The sequence below is a fragment of the Cyclopterus lumpus genome, chromosome 17, assembly GCF_009769545.1.
Source record: "Cyclopterus lumpus isolate fCycLum1 chromosome 17, fCycLum1.pri, whole genome shotgun sequence".
In the NCBI taxonomy this organism is placed as follows: Eukaryota; Metazoa; Chordata; class Actinopteri; order Perciformes; family Cyclopteridae; genus Cyclopterus; species Cyclopterus lumpus.
The window spans coordinates 20,706,928-20,729,649 of NC_046982.1; the positions used below are offsets into that span (position 1 = coordinate 20,706,928).

General features: G+C 44.8%; 6 protein-coding genes across 11 annotated transcripts in view; 1 reads left to right on the forward strand and 5 right to left on the reverse strand.

Moving 5' to 3' along the window:
* Nucleotides 1-54, reverse strand: part of LOC117746007 (guanine nucleotide-binding protein G(I)/G(S)/G(O) subunit gamma-5) — a 2,512-nt gene extending 2,458 nt beyond the window's left edge. The window contains exon 1 of the mRNA XM_034554741.1: nucleotides 1-54. This exon is cut by the window's left edge and continues 81 nt beyond it. The gene's annotated coding sequence lies outside the window, so the exon portion shown is untranslated.
* Nucleotides 1-5,624, reverse strand: part of ssx2ipa (synovial sarcoma, X breakpoint 2 interacting protein a) — an 8,082-nt gene extending 2,458 nt beyond the window's left edge. The window contains exons 1-14 of one of the 4 annotated variants that reach the window (XM_034554727.1): nucleotides 5,380-5,623; nucleotides 4,463-4,634; nucleotides 4,084-4,250; nucleotides 3,792-3,998; nucleotides 3,096-3,206; nucleotides 2,867-3,002; nucleotides 2,702-2,777; nucleotides 2,417-2,597; nucleotides 2,144-2,291; nucleotides 1,847-1,983; nucleotides 1,487-1,660; nucleotides 1,279-1,396; nucleotides 876-1,029; nucleotides 1-785 (exon numbers count right to left, since the gene is read on the reverse strand). The exon at nucleotides 1-785 is cut by the window's left edge and continues 81 nt beyond it. In XM_034554727.1, the coding sequence (XP_034410618.1) occupies nucleotides 641-785; nucleotides 876-1,029; nucleotides 1,279-1,396; nucleotides 1,487-1,660; nucleotides 1,847-1,983; nucleotides 2,144-2,291; nucleotides 2,417-2,597; nucleotides 2,702-2,777; nucleotides 2,867-3,002; nucleotides 3,096-3,206; nucleotides 3,792-3,998; nucleotides 4,084-4,250; nucleotides 4,463-4,505 (1,797 nt within the window). In that variant the 5' untranslated portion in view covers nucleotides 4,506-4,634; nucleotides 5,380-5,623 and the 3' untranslated portion in view covers nucleotides 1-640. Of the gene's footprint in view, nucleotides 786-871; nucleotides 1,030-1,278; nucleotides 1,397-1,486; nucleotides 1,661-1,846; nucleotides 1,984-2,143; nucleotides 2,292-2,416; nucleotides 2,598-2,701; nucleotides 2,778-2,866; nucleotides 3,003-3,095; nucleotides 3,207-3,791; nucleotides 3,999-4,083; nucleotides 4,251-4,462; nucleotides 4,635-5,338 lie in introns of those variants that run through there. The other 3 variants (XM_034554730.1, XM_034554728.1, XM_034554731.1) reach the window with 3 other exon arrangements.
* Nucleotides 5,625-6,801: 1,177 nt separating this feature from the next.
* bcl10 (BCL10 immune signaling adaptor) lies at nucleotides 6,802-9,320 on the reverse strand. Its single transcript, XM_034556432.1, has 3 exons — nucleotides 8,840-9,320; nucleotides 8,069-8,357; nucleotides 6,802-7,971 (listed from the first exon to the last, which is right to left on the reverse strand). The coding sequence occupies exons 1-3, from the start codon at nucleotides 8,888-8,890 to the stop codon at nucleotides 7,505-7,507; spliced, it is 807 nt and encodes a 268-aa protein (XP_034412323.1). The 5' UTR covers nucleotides 8,891-9,320; the 3' UTR covers nucleotides 6,802-7,504.
* A 1,710-nt stretch (nucleotides 9,321-11,030) lies between these two features.
* LOC117746984 (outer dense fiber protein 2-like) lies at nucleotides 11,031-16,311 on the reverse strand. 3 transcript variants are annotated; one of them, XM_034556351.1, is made up of 16 exons: nucleotides 16,234-16,311; nucleotides 15,733-15,900; nucleotides 15,527-15,650; nucleotides 15,308-15,439; nucleotides 15,082-15,156; nucleotides 14,775-14,846; nucleotides 14,569-14,685; nucleotides 14,088-14,273; nucleotides 13,743-13,988; nucleotides 13,527-13,637; nucleotides 13,031-13,135; nucleotides 12,620-12,778; nucleotides 12,277-12,377; nucleotides 12,033-12,195; nucleotides 11,826-11,951; nucleotides 11,031-11,305 (listed from the first exon to the last, which is right to left on the reverse strand). In XM_034556351.1, the coding sequence occupies exons 2-16, from the start codon at nucleotides 15,885-15,887 to the stop codon at nucleotides 11,132-11,134; spliced, it is 2,046 nt and encodes a 681-aa protein (XP_034412242.1). In that variant the 5' UTR covers nucleotides 15,888-15,900; nucleotides 16,234-16,311; the 3' UTR covers nucleotides 11,031-11,131. The 3 variants fall into 3 exon arrangements, with proteins under 3 accessions (XP_034412242.1, XP_034412241.1, XP_034412243.1); XM_034556350.1 differs by having other exon boundaries at nucleotides 13,512-13,637; nucleotides 16,234-16,292; XM_034556352.1 differs by lacking the exon at nucleotides 15,733-15,900 and having other exon boundaries at nucleotides 13,512-13,637; nucleotides 16,234-16,276.
* Nucleotides 16,312-16,478: 167 nt separating this feature from the next.
* ift22 (intraflagellar transport 22 homolog (Chlamydomonas)) lies at nucleotides 16,479-18,563 on the forward strand. The gene is made up of 5 exons (XM_034556475.1): nucleotides 16,479-16,779; nucleotides 17,561-17,643; nucleotides 17,789-17,875; nucleotides 17,954-18,156; nucleotides 18,234-18,563. Exons 1-5 carry the CDS (start codon nucleotides 16,741-16,743, stop codon nucleotides 18,380-18,382), a joined length of 561 nt encoding a protein of 186 aa, XP_034412366.1. The 5' UTR covers nucleotides 16,479-16,740; the 3' UTR covers nucleotides 18,383-18,563.
* LOC117747076 (ATP synthase subunit g, mitochondrial-like) lies at nucleotides 18,559-20,342 on the reverse strand. The gene is made up of 3 exons (XM_034556476.1): nucleotides 20,242-20,342; nucleotides 19,972-20,108; nucleotides 18,559-18,745 (listed from the first exon to the last, which is right to left on the reverse strand). Exons 1-3 carry the CDS (start codon nucleotides 20,291-20,293, stop codon nucleotides 18,647-18,649), a joined length of 288 nt encoding a protein of 95 aa, XP_034412367.1. The 5' UTR covers nucleotides 20,294-20,342; the 3' UTR covers nucleotides 18,559-18,646.
* Nucleotides 20,343-22,722: the final 2,380 nt, after the last annotated feature.

Below are 22,722 nucleotides of genomic sequence, written 5' to 3' on the forward strand. Positions count from 1 at the left end.
TCTCGATGTGTGTGTGTGTGGGGGGGGGTTTGTGTGTGTGTGTGTAAAATAAACGCTGGGCGGTGGGTGGGATTCTGGGCTGGATGCGGAGACAAAAAACAAAAAGATGATCACTTCCGGATTCCGGTTGTTGAAAAACTTGTGACCGCGACGCCTCTTTATGGCCACTAGTGGGCGCCACAGCAACGAGGACGCACGTGTGTCATTAACGTAATATATTTTATTGTACCGTTACACCAGCAAAGCAGATCATCATCCCGTTAAAAATCACAATTTATTTACATCTAAAATAATGTAAACTTTATATTTAATACTAAACTAAAACATTGAAAAATAATCCACATGTACAAAAGATATTTCTTACTGCAATATGTTGGACTCTCCCCCCCTTCATTTGAATATAGCTTAAAATAAGAATCATTTGTTTGTAAAGGAAAGAAATGAACAACGGTAAAATTATTAAAGTGCTTTTCTTTCTCTCAGCTTTTGGTGAATGTGCATGTCCATAACACAAAAAAATGCTGCAATGCGGAGGAGTGTTCATCAGTTGTGACAGAATTCAGCGATGGATTGATCCTAAAGTCCACTGCGAAATGAAGTCACAAAACAAACAACAACAAAAAAAGGCACTGGAAGTTCTTCAAGTGAGGCTGTACTCATCTTCGCCCAAAGAGAAGATGCTCAAGTCTCCAGATCGAACTCTGTTTTTGGATTGGACCCGAGCGTCTCCATCTTCAGTGCTGCTGGACTCCTGCCAGCGTCCTCGATTTGAATGTCTTGAGGAGCTGAAAAGGGTTGAATAAGTACGACTACTAGCAGCACCCAACACAAATACAAAATGAACACAGACAATAGTAATATTAAGTGAATATCACCTGCTGTCTGGTATCAGGCGCAGCGTCCGGTAAAGTTCAGTGGTGGACGGCACAGCAGCACTTTGTGAAGGTTTGGGAGTGGAGAACGTGGTGTAGGTTGACGATTGGGCGAGCTGAGCTTTCGTGGAAGACATCCTCATCTCTGGCTCACTTCCTGTCAACGCAGTGGATAAATACAAGTAGTAAATGACACTGTTTTTTACCTACATTACTTTTTTGCACATCATAACTATTCATCAGCAATTGATGAAATGCATCTCTCGTCTTAAAAAAAGAAGGGAAAAGCACCGTTAAGTCGCACCCAAATCACGCCGCTCCTGTTCATTGTAGTTTTCTTTAAATCAGGGTGTCACCATCTCCCCCCCAAAAAATATGACATTTGTTTCTGACTAGATAGACTTACTGATTGATAAGGCACTCTGACCGTCGGACGAGGAACATCTCCTGCGGTCCGTAAAGGGAGTCATGTTCAAAAACTGATTCTTGAGCCAAGAAGCACGGTCCTCCTCAAAGGCCTTTTTCTGTGGAGTAAAAAATGGATTTAAAAAAAAAAAAAAGACAACATCCAGGACTAATGTTGAAGAATATTGCGTCCAGGAGGACTGGAGAACCTCTCGGCCCAGGCGGATAGCAGCCTCTGTGAAGTTCTTTCTCTCCCTCTCAAAGTTCCTCTTCTGCTCCTCGAAGAGCCTCCATTCCTCCTTGAGACGTTCCTTCTCCTCCAGCGTGTAGCAGTCGTTCAGGAGAGCTGCCGTCTCATCGTCGAAGGACGTGTTGAGTTGTTGCTGCAGAAAACACGTGTTTTAAATCATTTGAGACCAAATTATTCTTTAGAATTTCTAAACAACAACAACAGACGACAAAAGGCTCATTTATCTGGCATTTCCTCCCATAGTGAGGTAAAACTCTGCCAATTAAAAGTGTCTCCTCGACCATCCTGCTGGCCCTTAAATCCACAAGTAGAAACGGACCTGAAGGAGCTGTTGCTGTACATGAATGAACTCTTTGCACTGCTGCACTTCACGCCTCATCCTCTCCATCTCGTCCTTGTGAGTCTCCCTCGGTATCATCTCCCGATTGGACTCCAGCTGACTCTGCACCAGTGAGGCTGAGCAAAACAAATACACCAACGGGTGGATGATCCTCATGTTCCTCCACGGCACACACAACATTCATCACTGGTTGACAAACATTACGTTGACAAAGAAACCAACAACCACGAGTTACGTGTGCAGTATTTCGGGGGGATGCGACGGCGCCGCGTGTACCTTGGCTGTCCAACTTCTCCATGTGGTTCCTCAGTTTCCTCCACTGCTGGCGGATGCTGTTGGCGAGCTGCTCCTTGGCGTACTCGCAGGATTGGTCCAGAGTTTCCCTGCTAGAGTCAGCCGGCTTCTCCTCCTCGTCCGAATCGGCCTGAGACAAAAAAACGGCGACAGTGAATAACTTTTAGACATGCGAGCATCTTTTTTTAATAAATCTTAAAAAAGGTCATTTAAGTGAATTTTGTTGTGCATTAGTACAATCGGAAAGAAAAATACCTGATCCTGACTGTCATCAGCGGCGGCTCCTCTGGGAGAGGGCTGGCGTGGACTCAGGACGTGGATCATCTCCTTCTTCATCTGCTGGAGAACTTTCTTGAGCTCGGCGTTCTCCAGCATCAGGGACCTCTGACTCACCTCGTAGTCGTTGAGCAGGGACTTGTACATCTCACCCTCGTGGCTGCAGGGAGCAATTTACAACAACAAAAAATGCACTTATCCGATCGACGTCGACACATTCTGCAAATTAGAAAGAACAAAGCGAATCGACGGCGTTCACGATACCCGACTGTCGCCTTGGCGGTCTTCCAGTGGCTCCGTTTCCCGTCCGGCCGTCCCAAATAGTTCAGTACGTCAATGGCTGGTTGGGAGAAATAGGAGGCCGACATTTTATTAACTTGTTCTTGACATTCCCAGAGTACATTTTTTGCTGAGGACTGGCACATTCACCTAGTTTCTTGTCCTTTCGGTCAACCAGCAGCTGGCTGAGGCGTTCCTTGAGCTTCGCAGCTTCTCTCTCTTTTCTCTTCGCATCGTGACTGTACTGAGAGGCTCGGCCGGCGACGACGCTCTGCAGCTTCTGGACCTGTCCAGGGGGATCCAGAGCGTGAGTCGGGCAGCCTCGTGCTTACTGCGTGTGCTCGTTATTTTGTTTAAAAAGGACACAGTAACATTATACCTCGTCCTTTTCGGTTTTCAAGCAGCTCTGCATAGTTTTGATTTTGAGTTGCAGCTGCCGCTCTGTTTCATGTAGACCTGATTTCTCCCTTATGGACAGCTCCAACTGGTCCTGGAGGGAAATACACATAACTCTGATTATAAGCACAATGATAAGAACAGATTAGTTCAGGGTTAAAGCTACAAGAGTGGATTCCTGAACCCCCCCCATCCAAACATTGGCATGCGCTATCTGAGGATTTAATAAGACAGAAATCCCCTGCATCACTCCCACTTCTATACATATTATTGTGATTAAAATAAACCTTGAATTCTTCTCTGGTAGGTTTAGATTGAAGAGGAATGTTTGGCCTAGCAAGCAAAGAAAACAGATGAGATTTTGTTACGTTGTGCTATTCAAAAGGATAAAGTAGTGAGGCGTCTGAGCACAGTACTTTGTAATGTGTGTCCTGGTTTGGTTTCTGCACTACAGTATTCATATATATTCATTTATTTTTAGATGAATGGGAAGGGAGGGAGTTTCTTTACTGACCTCTAGTGGTCAATAATCTATTACTGCACCACACAGACTCAGATTATAGTCTGTGGGTCCTCGAAGCTGGATCAAAGAGGACTAAAACGCTGTCTTGTGCTGGAACTGGACTCAGACAGACATAACCCAGAGACCCGCCCCCCCCCACCATCCTGTCATACATACCTTGAGTCTGGAATTGTTCATCTGTATGTGGTCCAAGGCGCTGCATTTCTTCAGCTGTTCTCTCTCAAGCTCCTCTAAAGTCGACATGTCGCGCCGGTGAAGCTCCATCAGCTCGTGCATGGCGTTCAGAGCCGGCACTCGGCTGAGGCCGGCTCCCCCCGGTGCGCTGGCCTCGATACATGAAGAGAGGCCCAGCGAGTCGAGCTCCTGGGAAAGACAAGAGGGATCATGTCCTCGTCTAGAGAAATGTAATAAGTGGTTTGCGATAATGGGCGTTGAGGCATTTCTGTACCTGATTGATGTATGAAATGCACTGAGGAATATTATCCTCTGTGCAAAAGCTACTTAAGACATGGTAGGAGCTTCTGGACGGCGGCAAAGAAGAGTACATTGACACGAGGTTGTTCTGTCTCGAGGGGGACATCGTCACATGTGATATGCTGGAGATCTCATCGTTTCCTTAAAAACAAAAAGACAGAGGGGGGGGGGAACGTCACCGCAACTCACATTACAACGACTGCACGTTCGAATTAGGTCACCGCTCTAAAAATGAGACCAGAAATATGGGTCACCTCGAGCTAGATCCCCCCCCAAAAAAACCCACGACTGATGAGCCGTTCTATTCTTGACATTTTCTACCAAATGCATCCTCTGGTAGTGGAGAGACGTACCCAGAGACGTCCCTATTGGCACGGTTGTCCACCACTCTCCCATATCAACGTCACATCAGCACGGTGAAGGGGGGGGGGGAGTCCGGATGCCAGGTCACGAATATACCAACCGGGGGGGTGGATTAGCACAGCCAGGCCCGGTGGATCGCAGGCTCCCACTGGAACCGGAGCCCTGCAAAGCAGCATTGGAGCATCAGTTAGAGCGGGCGATGGATAATCCGGGTTGCTGCGTCACCCACATCGGGATTAACCCGTCCTGATGTGTGGCAAGTGGGGCTTGGATTGAGGTTTTAAGAGACTCCTCCTATTGGTCACTGGCTACTGAATATGACATCAGCATAAAAGCCAAGATAAAATCCATTGCAGACGTGCTAAAGACATGCACATGTGTGTGTGTGTGTGTGTGTGTGTTGCTTGCCTTCAGGACACCATTATGATGTGTACATGCTCTGGCGAAACCAGCTTAACCAGATATATGCGTGACCACGCCCACAACTTTACCGTTTACTGAAAAGTGTTCCAGTGAAGCACACTAGTGTCTATTATTAGTGTCTAGTGTACATTACGTCACGTGTTCCGACACGTCAACGCTCTCACGTGACGTAACATGTCGTTATCTTAACGAAAAACGGTCGCGATGAAGCCGAGCACGCGCCTCAGTTAACGTTACGTCACACGTTTAAATTGAACAAGGTGAACGTCGACGAGGTTCGCTCGCGTTACCGTGTTGTACTCGTTATTTAAAAATAAATAAAAATAAAAAAAAGTTACGGTGAAAATAACGTTAACGGGTGTCGTCACGCATCGGGTTAACTAGCTAACGGTCAGGTGAACTTGTTTTCAAAGAGCCGCTTATCTCCCCGACCGTCTGCTAACCTGTAGAAGTAGCTGGAAGCCGAGTGTGAGCACATACTCACGGGGCGTGAAGTGGGTCAAGTCTCCTTTGTCGGCAGCGAGAAAGGAAGCACGAACGTCTCCTAGGTTACGGGCGGCTGCTGGTTGTGTGCGTGTGTGTGTCTGCGTGTTGTTGTTGTTGTTGTTGTTGTTATTTTTAAAGTCTGTTCCTCGGCTGCCGCGAACCAACCGCCATTGTTATTGGAGGCAGCGTTGTGTAGCAACCAGTATCCGCGGCGCGCATTGGGCACGAGCACGCGCGAAGAGGGCGACTTATGCAAATGAGACGCGCGCCGTCAGGTGTTCGCGATGTGGCAGCGAAAGGGGGCGTGGTCACCCACTGGAAGCCGCATAGATTTTCTTAGACGCTGTATATGCACTTTCATTTTTACACTTTCATTTTATTTTTCATTTCCTTTATTATTTAAATTCTTAAATGTAATATGTCCTGCTATTTTATTTTATTATATTGACATTTTCCGTCTGGGTATGAATAAAGTATAATCTTATTACTTATCACTGAATGAATGACCTCATGACCTCACATATTAGTAAACACACCAACATCCTGTACAACCATCAGCGGTGGTCACGGCGCTCCTTCACAAACTGGAGCTGGACGCCATTGATGACAGATGATGATGAGAGATGAAGCAGGCGAGGGTGACCACAGGGTCAAAGGTCACGAGGAGGTCATCGTCGTTACCAGCCGGGAAACCGGAGCCACAGATTTCAGTAACTAATTACTTTTTATTTGCACTCTTAGCTGCAGCTGCACTGTTGCACTGCACCAACATTGCAAAAAAAGTGACCTTATGTCGTCGGATATCTTTGTATTTTTGGCATCCTGTTTGCTTGGGACGTACTAAATATGTATCTCGCACACTAACTAGTATGCCAGTGTGGGAAATGTATTTGTTTTCTTGTAATAGGTCAGAAATCAGTTCATAGGGGTGTCGAGGCTCACAGGTACATATCACTGCCTCCCCCTGCTGGCCGTTGAAGGAATAACCAGAGTATTTTTGATGAACTGGGTCATAATGTATATATCCTGCATTCATAAATTCTGACATCATTCTCAACATCAACTTTTAATCTTTCCACTGTGTGAGCGGTTATGAACACACAGCTACTGCTCCGTTTATGTATATTTATCCCAACATCGTGCTTTTTTTCTATTGTACCTTTATCGCTACGCGGATCAATGTCAAAGGTCACATTTCCAGGGTTCCAAGTACAGACCACAGCTGGTTGTTTTGGAGAGTTTTGACAGTAAGTTTTGCACATATTTTAGTTTTAATTGAGGCTGCATCAGACGTTGAGGATAAGGCTTCAACCAGTCGGATGTGTGTCACTTTCAAATCTTAGTCTGGAGTGAAAACTAATTATAAAACTATTATAATAATAAAATAAGCTTTAGCTACGCTCTAAAAACACACAAAAAGCAGCTTTAAATTATATATTTTTCCATGATACAGTGATTATCGCCTGCAACAGCGAGCATGTAGCACACAGTAAATGCAGACAAATACTTCTATTATTATTATTATTATTATTATTATGCATCACACCGTTAAATAAAGAAATCACGACAGTAGACATAAATGAATAAAAGTCAAAACCAGTTACAGTATCAAAATTATTATTATAGAGTTAACAATATATATTTTAACAATCTTCCCCTTTCTATTTAGTGGCGAGTGAAAGCAGCAAACTTAAAAGAAAAAAGGCAAGATAAATATCTAAATAATAACACACGTCATGTTGCGTCATGTTGGTTTTGTGATTCAAGAGTATTAAAAACTATTAAGAACCGAGAGGTGGCATCGAAACGCTGGCTCCAATTCATAGTTTAGATTTAAAAATCACAAAGTTGGCCAATTTTAAACTGCATTATATTTTTGGCCACGTTATTGTACACCTGCTTATATTTTTGTATCATTAAAATAAAAAGGTTTTGGATAAAAACATGTATACATTTCTTAAAAACTATGCTATTATTTGGCCTTGGATTAAAACTAAGTTAATGAATTGGCACCAAAAAAAAACAACTCTCTAACAAAGTTTTAACCCAAGTGACAAATAAATCTCCATAACGAACAGCTGATTGGTTGAGTAGTAAAACATCCCATGTGGAACAGGTTCAGCCTAATCAGAGGCTCGGGTCTGGAGTGGATGAGGGTTCTGCTGGTCTGTGTCCGGTCCAGTTGTGACCCTGTTAAAAGATGCACCTGTGGGGAACGTCTGGGTGATGGAGCGCGACCGGAGGGCCTGGAAGTTTGGGTCCCCTCCGCTGCTGGTGCACCCCGGCGCTCCGGCGTCCACGTTGGAGGGGGACTCCACCGCCGCCACCTCATCCGGCAGCGGGGGAGCCCCGGGGTCACCGGGCCTCGGGAGGATGGAGGAGGTGGCGGAGGAGGCGACGCCGACGCTGACGTCGGCGGGGGAGACTCCGCCTCCCTGCAACGACAGCAGGTCGAGCGAGCTCGCCACGTCCGAAGAGTAGGGGCTCCGCTCGCCGTCCGGGTGGAAGAGCATGGTGGAGTGGTTGGAGAACATGGAGGCGGCGTCGCCGGGAGGGATCAAAGCGCCGCCGCCGGACGGGGAACCGGAAGCTGTGTGGAAGAAGGGGAACAAGTGGAAAGTTGAATTAAAAAGCACCCCGAGAACGGCAGACGCTTTTCATTGCGAATCGTCGGCCCCCCAGCTCACCTTTGAGAGACTCCATCTTCTCGTTTTTGGCCTTCTGCACCTCGTCCGTGATCTTGGCCACTATGAAGTTTTGCGAGCGCTGCTCCCTGACGGACTCGACCAAGGCGTCCAGGCCCCGGGGGTTCTCCGCCAGCATGTCCAACAGCATGGCCGTCCTCTTGGTCTGCGTGGTCCGGCAGCCAATCTCCTCGGCGTCGTCCCGCGTCAGGATCCGGCGAGAGCGCAGGTAGTCCAGGTGGCGCTCCGCTCGGATCTTGTCGCAGAGGTAGTGCCGCATTCTGGTCAGCACCTGGTGGAGATCCACGGAGGATGTGTGTGTGTGTGTGTGTGTGTGTGTGTGGGGGGGGGGGGGGGGGGGGGGGGGGGGGGGGGGGCAGAAAAGGGGAACAGAAAGTGAGCAGGAGGGGGAACCAGGGGTCTGCAGGGCTGAATCAGAATGAAGTTTAAAAAGGGAGTTTTTCACATTTATTGGTGCATTAAGAGGAAATAAAAAGTCATTCAGAATAGAAAAAACATGATAAAAAATGTTCTAGAAAAAAAATACTACGACAAGAAAACAATGTCGATAGAGGATTAAAAAGTTAAAAGTTCAGGGATTTAAAGTACCACGCACACACACACACGGTGCGGTGGGGGTATTTCCTCTTTTTCAAACGGGCCTTTAAACGCCTCACAAAAGGGAGAAAATAAATAAATAAAAGACACTTCCGTCTTTCTGTCTTATCATAAAAACAACAAACAACGAGACAACAACATGACCTTCGCACTCACGTCTTTCTTAATCTCTGCCATCTCCTCCTCGGTGAGTTGAGGAGCTTCCATTTCCTGCTCGCTCGAGGAAAGTTAACAACTAAAACCCAGCGCGCGCGCCGCCGCCGCCGCCGTAACCAACGAGTTAAAGTCAATAAGATGGTCACGGTGACGTCAGCCTCATCGATACGTTGATTAAACGTCCCTCTCCATCGCGGTGTCAACTTTTTAATGTTTACCAAAAAAAAAAATACCCCGGACTTCCTGGTTCTGTCGACACGAGAAAAAGAAGAAGAAGAAGAAGAAAGAAAAAAAGAGTACTGGCTCCAAATGCCGGTTTCACGCGGAAGAGGCGATTTTATTATTTTTTGGGGTTAATTATCAGTTAAAATAGTCTAAAATTAAAAAATAAAAACGCTTTAGACAACCCCCAGTTGTCTAAACTTTCTTCGTTCATTGTTTTCATTGCGCTGTTTGACGTTTCTGATACAGGTGAGGCGCTATGTCGACTCAGTCCACTGGGGGGCGCTGCTGGACCACACACGCACATACACACACACACACAGAGGAGTTATTTTCCCAGGACACGAATACACAACATAAGGTATTGTGACCCATTTAAAATGCGATGCATTGAAACCATTAAACTGCCCCATTGTAATGAAATAGTTTTCCACATGTATTTTATTAATTACAGCTTTAAATAATGACAGCACCGGGTAAACCAACACAAACAGAAATAATATAAAATAATAAGAGTTTACAAAGGTGACGAAATAAACAACGAAAACCGTGTACGAACTAGTTCAAATCAGCATTAATAGTAATAACGCTCACAGTAGCCATTGTTCTTCATTAAATACTTCTTTAAGTGTGAGTTGTTTTAATGCCGGACTTTTTGCTTGTGTCGTAGCATGTTTACAGGATCTAAATGCTTCTTCCAATACTGGAAATGTGTTTCTAAACCATATATATATATATATATATATATATATATATATATATATATATGTATGATGTTATTAGACAAAATATAGTTTGCAAGTTGTCCATAACACAGAGATCACCTTTGACATGGAGCACAGATTGACATACAAATGATGTGTTGGAGGAGATACTCGCATAATAATAATACCAAAATGTACAGAAGGTATTATCAGCTACATTTACTGAGTAACTAGTACACATAAGAGTGCAGAATACTGATGAATAGCTGGTGTTTTTATGAAGGTAGGACTGCTGTATTATAGACTGCCTCCCCTTTTATCCAGGTGTAGCCAATAAACTGGCAAGTGAGTACTTTGTATGAAATGGTCAAATAAATACACATTTCTTTTCTTTCTTGCCTCATTAGACCTCGTTTCAACCCCGTGTGGGCGTTATACGGACCGTGCTCTTCGGCCCTGTCCTTGTTAAAGCAGGACAATTTGCACTTTTGTTGTTGTTGTTGTTGTTGTTGTTGTTGTTGTTGTTGTTGGTGCTGTGTGCATTTAGTTTGGTGACCTCGTGTGATTCCCAGCATGCAACGGCTCCACCCACCGTTAACCCGAGCGGAGGTCTAACCGGCCTGAATAAGTGAAAATTCTATTATTATATACGGTGTACATATTTAATGATAATTACTGATGCATTAACAAATGGGAAGCATGTTAATACGGTCGCTGATTTGAACTGCTTTATGTGGGTCGATTGTTCAAGAACACTGCATCTTATTTGATGAAGCGATTATATGTTTTGTTTGTAGAATCTTAATCTGCAAAGTGACTCTTTAAAGTTAAATAAATAAGCATCCGCTGTACATATTGTCAGAAGTGTACGTTGTCAAAGGGGATCGGGAGGCAAAGTGTGAGAGAACAACGTGTCCTCAGTGAACTGCCGTGCGTGAGAAAAAAAAACTAAATAACAACCCGGTAAACGTGAACTAAATTGAGAAAATGGCAAAACAAACAAAGATTTTTTCACTTCCCTGTAATCGTGATCTGCCACAAACCGTTTGAGGATTGTTGTCAGGCTTGTTGTGTCACGTCCTGCAATGTAAAACGTACCGTGTAACTGGAAAACACCAAAGAGGCCTTCCGGTGATGTGTGTGTGTGTGTGTGTGTGTGTGTGTGTGTGTGTGTGTGTGTGTGTGTGTGTGTGGGGGGGGGGGGGGGGGGGGTACCGGCATGAAATGTCTAAAGAAACAGAAATCAAAACATCCCACAAAACCAGCAGATTTCGACTGATTACATTTTAATACACCATATAAATATTATGCACACAAAATAAAAATAAATAAATTGCTAAAATGCAAACAGATATGAATCCTTTCGTCATTTTAGAAAATACGACGATCCCAAACCGGACGCCTGCGGCCCCTCGTCGAACATGGTCTCGTACGAGTTCTTGAGGAAGTCCACGTAGTTCTGGATGCTTCGCTTGTGGCTCTCTGATTGGTCGAGGCTGAGCTGCAGCTCCTTCAGACGCACCCCGAACTGTTTCTCTGCCTGCAGACGAAGAAACGTGAACGTTAAGACGACTTCCCCCAGATCTTTAGCTCCACATCCACACATCTCCACGACGACTTCCCCCAGATCTTTAGCTCCACATCCACACATCTCCATGACGACTTCCCCCCAGATCTTCTGCTCCACATCCACACATCTCCATGACGACTTCCCCCCAGATCTTCTGCTCCACATCCACACATCTCCACGACGACTTCCCCCAGATCTTCTGCTCCACATCTCCATGACGACTTCCCCCAGATCTTCTGCTCCACATCCACACATCTCCACGACGACTTCCCCCAGATCTTCTGCTCCACATCCACACATCTCCACGACGACTTCCCCCAGATCTTCTGCTCCACATCCACACATCTCCATGACGACTTCCCCCAGATCTTATGCTCCACATCCACACATCTCCACGACGACTTCCCCCAGATCTTATGCTCCACATCTCCATGACAACTCCCCCCCAGATCTTTTTGCTCCACATCTCCATGACGACGGCTTCACTCACGGTGAGCTTGCTCCGCTGGAGGACTCGCAGCTCGTTGTCCCTTCTGCTCTTCTCGGCTCCCAGCTCCAGGATTCTGGTCTGAAGGACCTCTTCTCTGGACGCAGCCTTGTCTTTTACTTTGTTGACCTGGACATACGGGAACATGTGATGCATTACCACCATGGGGGGGGGGGGGGGGGGGTAGAGTGAGGCGGGTCTGAGCTGCACCTGCTGCTTGACGTCTGCTAAAGCCGCCTCCAGCTGCCGGCTGAGCGCCCGGCACTCCGCCGAGCGTTGATCCAGCTGCCGGTTGCTGCAGCTCAGATCTTCCTCTTGACCCGCGAGCCTCCGCACCTGCTCCAGGTTCTCCTGCTGCAGCGCGTCCACGCTCCTATGAAAAAGAAACACCATTCTGATGTCAAAAAACACAACGTACGAGTCACTGAAACAGGCGCGAGAGAGGACGTCTTACTTTTGGAGGGACGCCACTTTCTCGCCGAGTTGTAAATTGGCGCCGCGAACGGACTCTCGCATCTCCACCGATGACGTCAGCACGTCCGCCTGACCCTCCATCTGCAGGGGAGAATGTGAAGCTCAGTGGCTGCAGCAGAAAGGAGCGTTTTCATGCATCGAAAAAGGACTCTCACGGCACAACGACACTCACACACACGGGAACGTGGGAACCGGACGGTTTCCTCCTCTTTTTAATCACAAAACTCACGGCAAGACCAGGAAACCAGACGCGTGGACGGACACTCACAGGTCAAAGGTCAGGCCTACGGGGTGGGGGGGTGGGGGGTGACAGCGTTTCACACCTGGACCTGCAGTCGCCTAACGGACGCGGACTTCTCCGAGCACTTCCTCTCCGAGCGTCGCAGGTTCTCCCGGCACTCGAAGAGACTCCGCTCGGACGCGCTCAGCGACTCGGGGTGAGACTCCAGCTCGTCCACGCGGCCCTGCAGCTCCTGCCTCACCTGGGGGGCTCCGGAGGAGGTGCAGACAACATGTATATGTATATATATATTAGCCCGAATTAGCGTGCAGGACGTGCCGAGATTGGTCTTGGGACTAAGCTCATTAGTGTTCGGTGGTTGGAAGGTACCGGGGGCAAAGAGACTCCTCCCAGTTCATCCATTCACAACGAGTCCTCTGGAATATCACACGTGTCGGTAAATGAACATTCATATTCGTTAATACCTGTTCATAAGCTACGGGACGTAATGTACCTTCTCGACGTCCGCGTCTTTTCCAGCTCGCGTCCTCTCCGTCTCTTTTAGGAGATTTGCATGTTTGAGCCTCAGATCGTGGAACTCAGCTTGGAGCTCCTCCACCTGGAAGAAGAAGAAGAAGAAGAAGAAGAAGAAGGATTAGCCTGCTAAACTATTATTATTATTATTATTATTGATGAATCATTCATCCCGCTGAGTGGTCCTCTATATATAATCCGTATGATCATCCTCATTTCTCAAAGCGTGAATAAAGAAAAGATCAAACAGTTCTTGTCTTGAAACTTGTTGGTATCACTTTGTGTTCATAATCCATTCATAAAACACAAACATATACACGTAGAAAGACTTGAAAAGCAGAACAGTTACTTCTTTGACTAAATGAATCATCTTTATTCAAATGCTCTTCCAGGTTGTAGTTTTAAAGTAAATCAAAAAGACAAGAAGAAAGTTATTAAAACCATAAAAAGCTAAACTTTACAGTGAGGCCTCCAACCTGCAGCTGGCCCTGTTCCAGCTGATGCTTCCTCTCCTCAGACGTGCACGTTGCTTCTGCGAGAGCCGACTCGCAGCCGGCCAGTCGCTGCTGCAGCCGAGACACAGAAGCCTGAAATCAAATGCATATAAAAAATTATGTTAGCGTTAAATAACGAAACAGAGAGAGAGAGAGAGAGAGAGAGACAATGTGTTGCTGTTACGGACATGACTTTACCTCCAGTGTTGCATTCTGGGCGTCGAGCTCGGCCTTTTCTCCGGCGAGTCTCTCCACGCGTCGCGTCGCCGTCTCATTGGCCGCGGTGAGCTCGCCCGTCTCCTCCCGCAGCCTCGCCGCCGCGTCGGCCACCCGAGCCTCCAGCCGCTCGACGTGGCCCACGAGTCGGTCCTTCTCCGCCGTCTCCAGCTCCGCCTCTTGCCTCCTGGAGTCTCTTTCTGAACGGGCCTCGGCCAGCTGAGCATCCTGATGGCGACCGAGGGGGCAAAAAAAAAAAAAAAAAAAAAAGTCAGAAGATGCAACAGAAGAAGAAACCGTTTAAAAAGAAAAGAAAGACGGTTTGACCTTTTCCTTTATCTGCGCGTAGCATTTCTCAACCGCGGCTTCAAACCTCTCCGCTCTCTGTTTCTGAGCTCGAGTGGCTTTCTTCAGGGACTCTTTGTCCTGCGCGGCCTTCTCGGCCGAAGAGGCGATGGATCCTTTCAGATCATCGATCTCCATCTTCTGCTTGGTCAGGGTTCTCTCTGCAACCTGGAGGGGGGGCAAGTTTCAAGTTTCATGGTTTTTATTTGCCATCTGTGCCTATAGACCAACAGTCCAGACGCGTTGGACATCTTGTGCAGGGCTCTCCGAGTCGACAGTTAAGAAATAACACTAAATACAAAATATAAAAGAAAACACAATACAGAAGGTGGTCGTGTGTACAGAAAGGTGGTAATATGTACAGTTTTGGATCCAGTTTTAAACAAAACAATAAGGTACGCTAAAACAATGCACGTTTTATTCTCTAAAAGCATTTTGCCGAGTGAGAAGTGAACGTTCGTACCCGCAGCTGCACGGTCAGACGGTTGTTTTCCGACTCCTTGATGCGCAGCTGGCCCTGCAGGCGGGCGCGAGCCGCCTCCACCGACTTGGTCGTGTGAAGAGCGCTCTTTACGTTCTCCTGTGAATTAGATAACAGACGAGATGCTTTTTAAAAAAAAATTAAAAATGCACTTCTCAGTCGGCGTTGAAATATCCCGCCGTGTTTACCTGCTCTTCTCTCCGCAGAGCCGTGAGCTCCTCAGCTTTCCTTTCTGTCTCACGCAAGTCTCGTTTTAATTGCTTCAGGAGGAAAGAGTGCAGGAGTCAGCGCAGCATTTCAGATGGCAATTTGACATATTTTAGATGGTCTTGTGCAATAAAATTGCTCCTTTTTTCTCAGTGAACAGTACATAAGATTGACTTTTTGCACGGACTAAAACATGCAACCGTGTTGCCGCAGGTTAAGCACACATTTTGTTTTTCTTAAATGAGGTTCTTTCCTTTGAAGTCACTGCGTGAACGTAAAGACACGCACCTCGTTTTCACTCTCAGCCTGCGAGATCTTCTCCAACAAGAGGTCCGTTTGGCGGTCGGATTCAATCCGGTTGGCCTACGAACAAATATGAGTTATCGAATTGAAAAATACACAAAGACATTTTCAAGAAGCATTTGTGAGTGTTCTGTGCACTGGTATCAACTTTAAAGTAATTATTAGAGCAATAAATGAGCAATAGATAAAAGGTGGGCGTGTCGTAACCGACCTCTGCATCTTGGAGCTGCTTCAGTTTCTGTCGAACCGACTTATTTATTTGTCTAAAATCCTCCAGCTTCTCCAGCAGAAGTCCTCTCTGCCTTGCGATTCTTCGCTTATCGATGGCACCGCGTCTTGGATCCTTAATGGCGAGAGAGAAAGATAAGTGAGAATAATGGACGGCCCACGCTTTAAAAAAAACAAAAAAACATTTCGCTAAATAACATACAGCAAATTCATCCTCCATCGCGTCTTTGAAGGACACCAGTTGTATGGCGGCAGAGTTGGCAGCCGCCTCAGCATCCATCAGCGTTTTCAGGTAAGGGCTTTGTCCACGGGCGAAGTCTCCACGGCTAAATGAAGAAACAGGAAGTGACACGTGTTGAGTGGGGTGAGCGGGATGGTTGTGGCATCAAACGCATCATAGGAGCCCACCGATGGACGGGGGTTCCGGTGTGGAGACCGCCGCGCGCTCCGCTCCTTCTCCCCAGCTCACGGGAGCTGACTAGATCCCCACAGCTCAGGGGGACGTCCTCCCCGATGGAGCTGAGGTCGCGAAGGGGGTCGCGGAGGTCATCCTCTGGAGACATGCCCTCCTCACTACTGAGAGAACAACACACAGAGGAGGTTCACGTTGACCCCCAGAGGAGGGCGGAGGGCGTAAGGTCACACCTACGTGACTGCATGTGAAGTAGATAAAGCTCATAGTCTAACGTGCACATTATTAAGAAGGGCAGTGAGACCACGTTGTCAAGCAAGCCAACTAAGCCTCCTCCATAGCAACCAGGTTTAAGTGTGCTGTTAAAAAACAACGGTGCACTGCAAACATCATGTTTATTCTGCCAAACAAATACCGTGACGTCTGCATTACGGCTATTACAACCAAAACGTGGCTTTTTAAAAGCAATACCGCTGAAATCTGTTGGCGTTACTTACGCTTTTCGCCTTGTGTCCGTTGGAGAACTACGCTACTCCAAACGGAAGAGCCCCGCCCCCCTCTTCTCTTACAGGTTCGAACCTGATTGGTTGGCACCGACGCAAACGTTAAGACGCGGATGTATTTGCTCGCTGCTGATTTGCTCCCCACGGATAAAGTAGGCGGAACCGAGTTTGATTAAACAGCCAATGAAATAGAAGGAAACAGTTGGAAACCATAGAAACGAAAAGGAAGCCTATAGCCAACATCCGGCTAACATCAATTCACGGAGATTATTAACACTTTGTACATTAGCGTTACGTTGCGTAGCATTCTTTACACACACACACACACACACACACATATATATATATATATATATATATATATATATATATATATATATATACTCAGATTAGAACTGAGTGGTTTGTTTTACTTTTTGTGGGGACGTAGTTCAGCCAGAGCTTCTTCAGTGAAGTTAGCTCGACAGCTAGCAGCTAACAGCTAATGCTAGGCGAGTGGAAATGTTCAAAGCAAAAATACTCTTTATTGGCCCCAACGAGGTACGTACACGGCTTTCCTCCACAGCGGCGTAACGTTAGCCGAGTGTTCCTGCCCAGTGTCCTTAGGTACAAGTGGGTAATAAGATATTAATGGTTGTAACTAACACCTCAGCGCCTAGCTTGAACCGTGTGTGTTTGTTTATGTTAGCTAGTTAGCTGAGGAGCGTGCAGTGGTGGAATGAATACTATTTTACTCGTACATTACATAACTCAAGTATTTCCCTGTTAGGCTACATGTTTAACTTCTCACCTTAACACCTCAATCAATATGACAACTGAATGCTGTACAGGTTCCATTAAAAAAACACAGCAACATAGTTATAGATTAAATGACCTAACACTAAGAATAAGTAAACAAGCTCCACCTCGACATTGAAATGCTGCTCACACGTGCCGGTTTTAGTAATAATTATCTAATATTATAATGCACAATAACACTGAACAATGTCATTCTCCCAGCATTATGTAATTAATTAATATTACTTCCATACTGGCAACACTTAACTTTATAAAAAGTAGCACAGGTTTTTTTGTCTTGCAGGAAAAGCACAGGTGTAACCAATTACATTAATGAGGACTTGGTTCCCCTTTGTGGGGTTTATTAAGCATGAAACCAGAGCAATGCAACGTAATGCATCCATTGCTACTGTAAACAGTAAAAATGTCTGCTGTGAAAAGTTCCTATTTTCAGTCAAATTAACTTGCATGTGAAAAGTAGAGTCATATTAAAGAAGATGTATTCATCACTTCTAAAAATCATGTTTTTTTTTTTTTTTTTCAGAGTGGGAAAACGGTTCTTGCTAATTTCCTCTCGGACACAGTAGAAAATGTGGAAGGTGAATACAGACCTACTCGAGGAGTGAGGTACGAACCCCGTGTCCACTTTCCACATCGTGCAGTTCACCCCAAAACACATGAAATCCCAGAGAAGACGGAAATAACACGATCCAACGGGCCGTTTGGGATTAGTTGCAAAAACTAAATTAAACTCTGTTCTACTTTTTCTAAGGATACTGGAATTTGAATCACAACTTGAAGGCAGTGGCGACAATGCAAAATGTGAAGTTGAACTTTGGGACTGTTCAGGAGATTTTAAGTAAGTTAAATGTACAAAAAAAAAGTTGTGTGTATAATACCCAAACGTAGATATATACAATATATTATCTTCACACAGATTTGAATCATGCTGGCCCGCAATGATAAAGGACTCCAGCGGCGTGGCGATCGTTTTCGATCCCGACGTTCCAAGTCACCTCCAAGAAATAGAGACGTGGTATTCGATGTTCATCTCCTCTCAAGGTTTGCAGGACAAACAGTGTTTACTCATGGCTCACCACAAGCCCGGCGGCACCGTGGAAGATGGACGGCTGCCTTTAGGTATTTCCACTGCAAAGCTGTTGTTTTGAGTCGTTGTTACTCTTTCTGGGCTAACTTTGTTCATTCTTTTGACGCAGCCTCACATTTGGGCCGCCTGGCGCTCATCCACTCCAACCTGGATGAGGAGCCAGAGGACGTGAGGCAAGCTTTCTGCAGATACTTGGGAAATGTTGTGAACGCAATGTCGGAGAGTCGAGAGCGAGAGGAGATGTCCATCATTACATAGCAGCGGAATCTGTAAAATATATATATATATTTTTAAATACATCTTCGGTGTCATTCAGCTGTGCAGGAAACATCCACCTGGTTATTTTTGTTTTTGTCTCATTTTGTACGTCGTTCGTGAATTAATAATAACCCAACTCGCTCACTTTGGAAATGAATACTCAAGAGAAAAACCAAGTATATACACGTCTTATTGTTTATTTTTATGGTGCATGTAGTTGAGAATGTGACCGAAGTGCAAAAAGAGAAAAGAACAGTACGACATTTAGACATCGTATCCAATAATGCCTCCTTTGCCAATGCACTCTCCGATGTAGAACCACATCAGCACCTCGGTGGCCACGAGTCCATTCCTAAAGGCATCCTACGAAACAAAGGAATTGGATGTCACTTCACTAAAAAGACAATTGATTTTAGAAAATAAATTATGGTAGTTTATGTGCAACTGAGATGAAAAACAATCCATGCATATAATCTATGCACTACTGGTCACACATGACACACACACAATAACATAATACATGTTGCACTTGTATATGACGTTTGTGCTCGTTAACTTTTTACATTGTGTGGCGTCTTTGCACAAGTTGTATTTTGTGTGTTTTTCTGCTCATTTTTCCACTTAACTAACTTGAAGCATTTAATCTTCCTCCACTGGTAGTTTACACATGGAGGCCCACAACATTTACTTCTATTGTCACAATACGGTTATTCAGTCATTTGTAATGTGTATGCAAATGAACTCAACCCTGTGTGTGTGTGTGTGTGTGTGTGTGTGTGTGTGTGTGTGTGTGTGTGTGTGTGTGTGTGTGTGTGTGTGTGTGTGTGTGTGTGTGTGTGTGTGTGTGTGTGTGTGTGTGTGTGTGTGTGTGTGTGTGTGTGTGTGTGTGTGTGTGTGTGTGTGTATACACAAGAGGAATGGAGAGCCAAGGGTCCAACCATCTGGCCTTCATAACTTCTGTCACAACCCAGAAAGATTTACAAACTTCTGTAAAATCACATTTTTAGTGTGTACAGCTGATTTAAACTGGCATTTTTTTTATATTAAAGTTTCAAGGTTGTATTTGCCATTGACGCATTGGAAATCTTGTGCAGGGCTCTCAGAGTCAACGGTTTAGAAATACCACTATAATAAGAAAGAAAAAAAAATACAAAATATAAAAGAAAACAATACAGAAGGTGGTAATATGTACTAGAACGGTGCTAATTACGACAGTTAACTCCAATTAAGATTATTTGGTTGATTACTTTGAAATGATTACTTTAGTGACTATTGACTAAAGTGTATTTGTTTAATGTCACAAAATAGTTCAAAGACAGTTCAATCAAAAATATCCTTTTGTCATCACATCAAAACAGAAATAAGCAGTAAATTGTCTGAGTGAAGAAGCTAAAATCAAAAATCAATCAAACCAAGTGGCCGGCATCTTATCCATATTAAAAATAGTTTGAATGTCCCTGGCAGACCAAGAAGGTGACACCACGTGACACACTAGATTAGACACACTGTGTACACACACACACACACACACACACACACACACTGCTGAGCACTTCATGGTCCAGACACACACACACACACACACACACCTTTACTGTCGTTTGTCCCACGCGTCCTGACCGGAAGCTGTGCACGAGGCCCTTCGCCGCCTCCAGGGCTTTGGGGAGCTCCACGCGCGCGTAGCGCCAGAAGGTCGCGAGCCGGGGTTTGGAGAACGTGACGGCGGCTGAGAACGACGCAAGCGACAGTCAGGAACGAGCTGCGACCACGTGACCCAGCTCGTGCCACACTCAGTTTATAATTGGTGAAATAATAATATTAATAATAATAATAATAATAATAAGCACGAGTAAACCTACCACCGACTAAAGTTGGTACTTTTGCAACAAGTTTCTGGACTGCCTGAGACATCACGAAGCAGCTCAGGGAACCGGAAGAAGGAAGAAAAGTGTCACGAGGGGTTTCCGGGTCGGCGATTTCAAAATAAACGGAGTTAAGCGACAAAATGCAATTAATATATTTATTTTCAAAATAAAATCGCGTAAAAACACAAGAAGTCATCATACATTGAATAAATGAAATATTTCATACATACACAGGGTGATAATTAGGGTGTGAATTTAGCGATACAAGAAGTCAAACTCACATAATCACAATGCAGACACACGTATGGCCACCTATTAGCTCCATATTAGCTCCCTATTAGCTCCATATTAGCTCCCTCTCACACATGGAGGGGCGATTTAAAGTACTTTATACAAGACAAAGAAATGTATGAGACTGGGATTTAAAAATACAGTAAAAAACAAAATGAAAGTACCGATCAATCAATACAGAAGTAGACAAGTTGAAGAGAGTAAAGTGGTTTATTTTATGGTTTTATTTATTTTAATGTCCCTTTAACCATTGTTTCAGATGTTCAGAGGGATACACTGAACAATCTGCATTTACAATGCAGCACATTTAAAGGTTTTTAGAAGAAATAATTTGTTATGACATGTCGACCACACACACACACACACACACGCGCGCACACACACGCCTTTAACTAGTTTTTTTTTCAATACAAGACTGCCGTTAGGATGACATCCTGTGTATACAAATACAGAAATTGCTTCACAGGATAGATTATTGTTGGAATGTGTGTGTATGCCAAAGCGAGAGAAAGAAAAGGAGTGAACGTCAAAGACCGAGTGTGTAATTTGTGTGCACAACACGGGTGACTCACTCATTACTCACTCTCTTGGCTCGGCCCCACTCAACTCAATGTTTGAACACGTTTGCAGGTTAGACCTGCGTTTCCCCAGCAAACACCCAACAATAATCCCTTCTGTTTTATTACATCTTACTTATTTATATTAGTTGTACCTGCAAGATACATTGTACTTAATCCCTCCTGATCCAACAGGAATATATAACAATTTGACATAAAAGATGTGGGTGTTGAGAGGCTCCGGCCACATTCAGTACAGAAACAGGTGAGAGCAGCTCACCTGCTGCAGTGCACATGACGTGTCATTCATTTTTCAAAGGAGTAATCACTAGAGGGTGCTCTCTATCAGGTTAAAATACCAAAAGCAGTCAGCGAGAGAAAACCGTAACTTTTTTTGTTCTGCAAAAAAGCATCGTTTGATATTTATATTTATGTTGCGCAATACCCTCTTCTTAATTTCCCAGACTTTTTAAAAATCTTGTATTATCATGTCTGTTGTTGCTTCATGCACTTAATGTTCTCGGTGCTTCATGGTGGAGTCCTTCATCCCACAATGGAGGCTTCAGGTGGTTTCATCATTTCTAATCCGCACAGAACTTTATTTTCAGCTGGACTCAAATTGCCTTTTTCTTTCAAAAAATACCAAATATGTCAGCCTGACTTTCCATCTCCGCCATGTAAATGTCATCTTGCATTTCATTCAGTATTAAGCGTAACAGCTGTGCAATATTGTCGCACAGTGTTGAGTTATAACTTTGAGGGGGAGGCTTATTGAAAGGTCACTTTTTTTTCTTTATGTTTGTTCTCATGCACACAGAGGTTACATTTGAAGACAAAACATTAATTTGCAAAAAAAACGACATAGTCGCTGACGCATTTAAAGTCACTTAGTGCATTAGAGGGGAATTAACTTAAATTATGAAATGGAAGGGAAAAAAAAGATAAGGACCCAATTTAAGGAGCATGAAAGTCTTTGTGACCCCCCGACAGCACAATTAACTGAATTCTCCAGCAGCGATGTGTTAGTTCAAAGAAGGACTTTGTGAGTCCAATCAAAATATATTCACAGACAGACATGCAAGAGAGGAAGGAGGCTGCGTCGACTCAGTAAATATGGCCTTTCATGGTCTCAAACTGCTCGTATACAGGCAGATGAGAATAAAACAAATGACATCACCGCCTTCGGCCTCGGCCATCGACACAAACAGACATGTTGGTGACGTGAGCAGCTGGACGGTGATCAGCTCCTGTATCGGTCCTGTCGTCGGATTCTGTGTCTTTATAACAGATCATCTTTCATCCCGAGAAGTGTTTCTCTCTCTTCCTCGTCTTCTATATCTGAGACGCCGGTGGCATCTTTGGATACTAGATCATTCACAAAGAGACTGCAGGTTTAACAATTTGTATAAAAAATTGCTCTGATTAGATTTTCGCTTCCCCTGCTTGCACTTTTTTTTATTTTATATCTGTGGTCATGCAGCTAGAGAAGAGGATCATTGTCCGTATTTGAATATTGGATAAAAACCCATCCAACTAAACAAAATGCTCCAAACACCACAGGCGGCGCACATTTTAATATGTGAACGGGCTCCTCAATGCTTTGATGTTATAGAGGATCAAAAAGACG

What these genes read in the sequence shown, in the direction of transcription:
- ift22 (XM_034556475.1), top strand. Translation starts at nt 16,741, where the DNA reads ATGTTCAAAGCAAAAATACTCTTTATTGGCCCCAACGAG. An exon ending in TCTTTATTGGCCCCAACGAG is followed by an intron (nt 16,780 to 17,560) that starts GTACGTACACGG and finishes TTTTTTTTTCAG; the next exon opens with AGTGGGAAAACGGTTCTTGC. An exon ending in AGACCTACTCGAGGAGTGAG is followed by an intron (nt 17,644 to 17,788) that starts GTACGAACCCCG and finishes ACTTTTTCTAAG; the next exon opens with GATACTGGAATTTGAATCAC.
- LOC117746984 (XM_034556350.1), bottom strand. Translation starts at nt 15,887, where the DNA reads ATGTCTCCAGAGGATGACCTCCGCGACCCCCTTCGCGACCTCAGCTCC. An exon ending in CGATGGAGGATGAATTTGCT is followed by an intron (nt 15,440 to 15,526) that starts GTATGTTATTTA and finishes CTCGCCATTAAG; the next exon opens with GATCCAAGACGCGGTGCCAT. An exon ending in CCCAGAATGCAACACTGGAG is followed by an intron (nt 13,638 to 13,742) that starts GTAAAGTCATGT and finishes ATTTGATTTCAG; the next exon opens with GCTTCTGTGTCTCGGCTGCA.
- LOC117747076 (XM_034556476.1), bottom strand. Translation starts at nt 20,293, where the DNA reads ATGTCTCAGGCAGTCCAGAAACTTGTTGCAAAAGTACCAACTTTAGTC. An exon ending in AGTACCAACTTTAGTCGGTG is followed by an intron (nt 20,109 to 20,241) that starts GTAGGTTTACTC and finishes CGTCGTTCTCAG; the next exon opens with CCGCCGTCACGTTCTCCAAA. An exon ending in TGGGACAAACGACAGTAAAG is followed by an intron (nt 18,746 to 19,971) that starts GTGTGTGTGTGT and finishes TTTGTTTCGTAG; the next exon opens with GATGCCTTTAGGAATGGACT.
- bcl10 (XM_034556432.1), bottom strand. Translation starts at nt 8,890, where the DNA reads ATGGAAGCTCCTCAACTCACCGAGGAGGAGATGGCAGAGATTAAGAAA. An exon ending in TGGCAGAGATTAAGAAAGAC is followed by an intron (nt 8,358 to 8,839) that starts GTGAGTGCGAAG and finishes GATCTCCACCAG; the next exon opens with GTGCTGACCAGAATGCGGCA. An exon ending in GAAGATGGAGTCTCTCAAAG is followed by an intron (nt 7,972 to 8,068) that starts GTGAGCTGGGGG and finishes TCTTCCACACAG; the next exon opens with CTTCCGGTTCCCCGTCCGGC.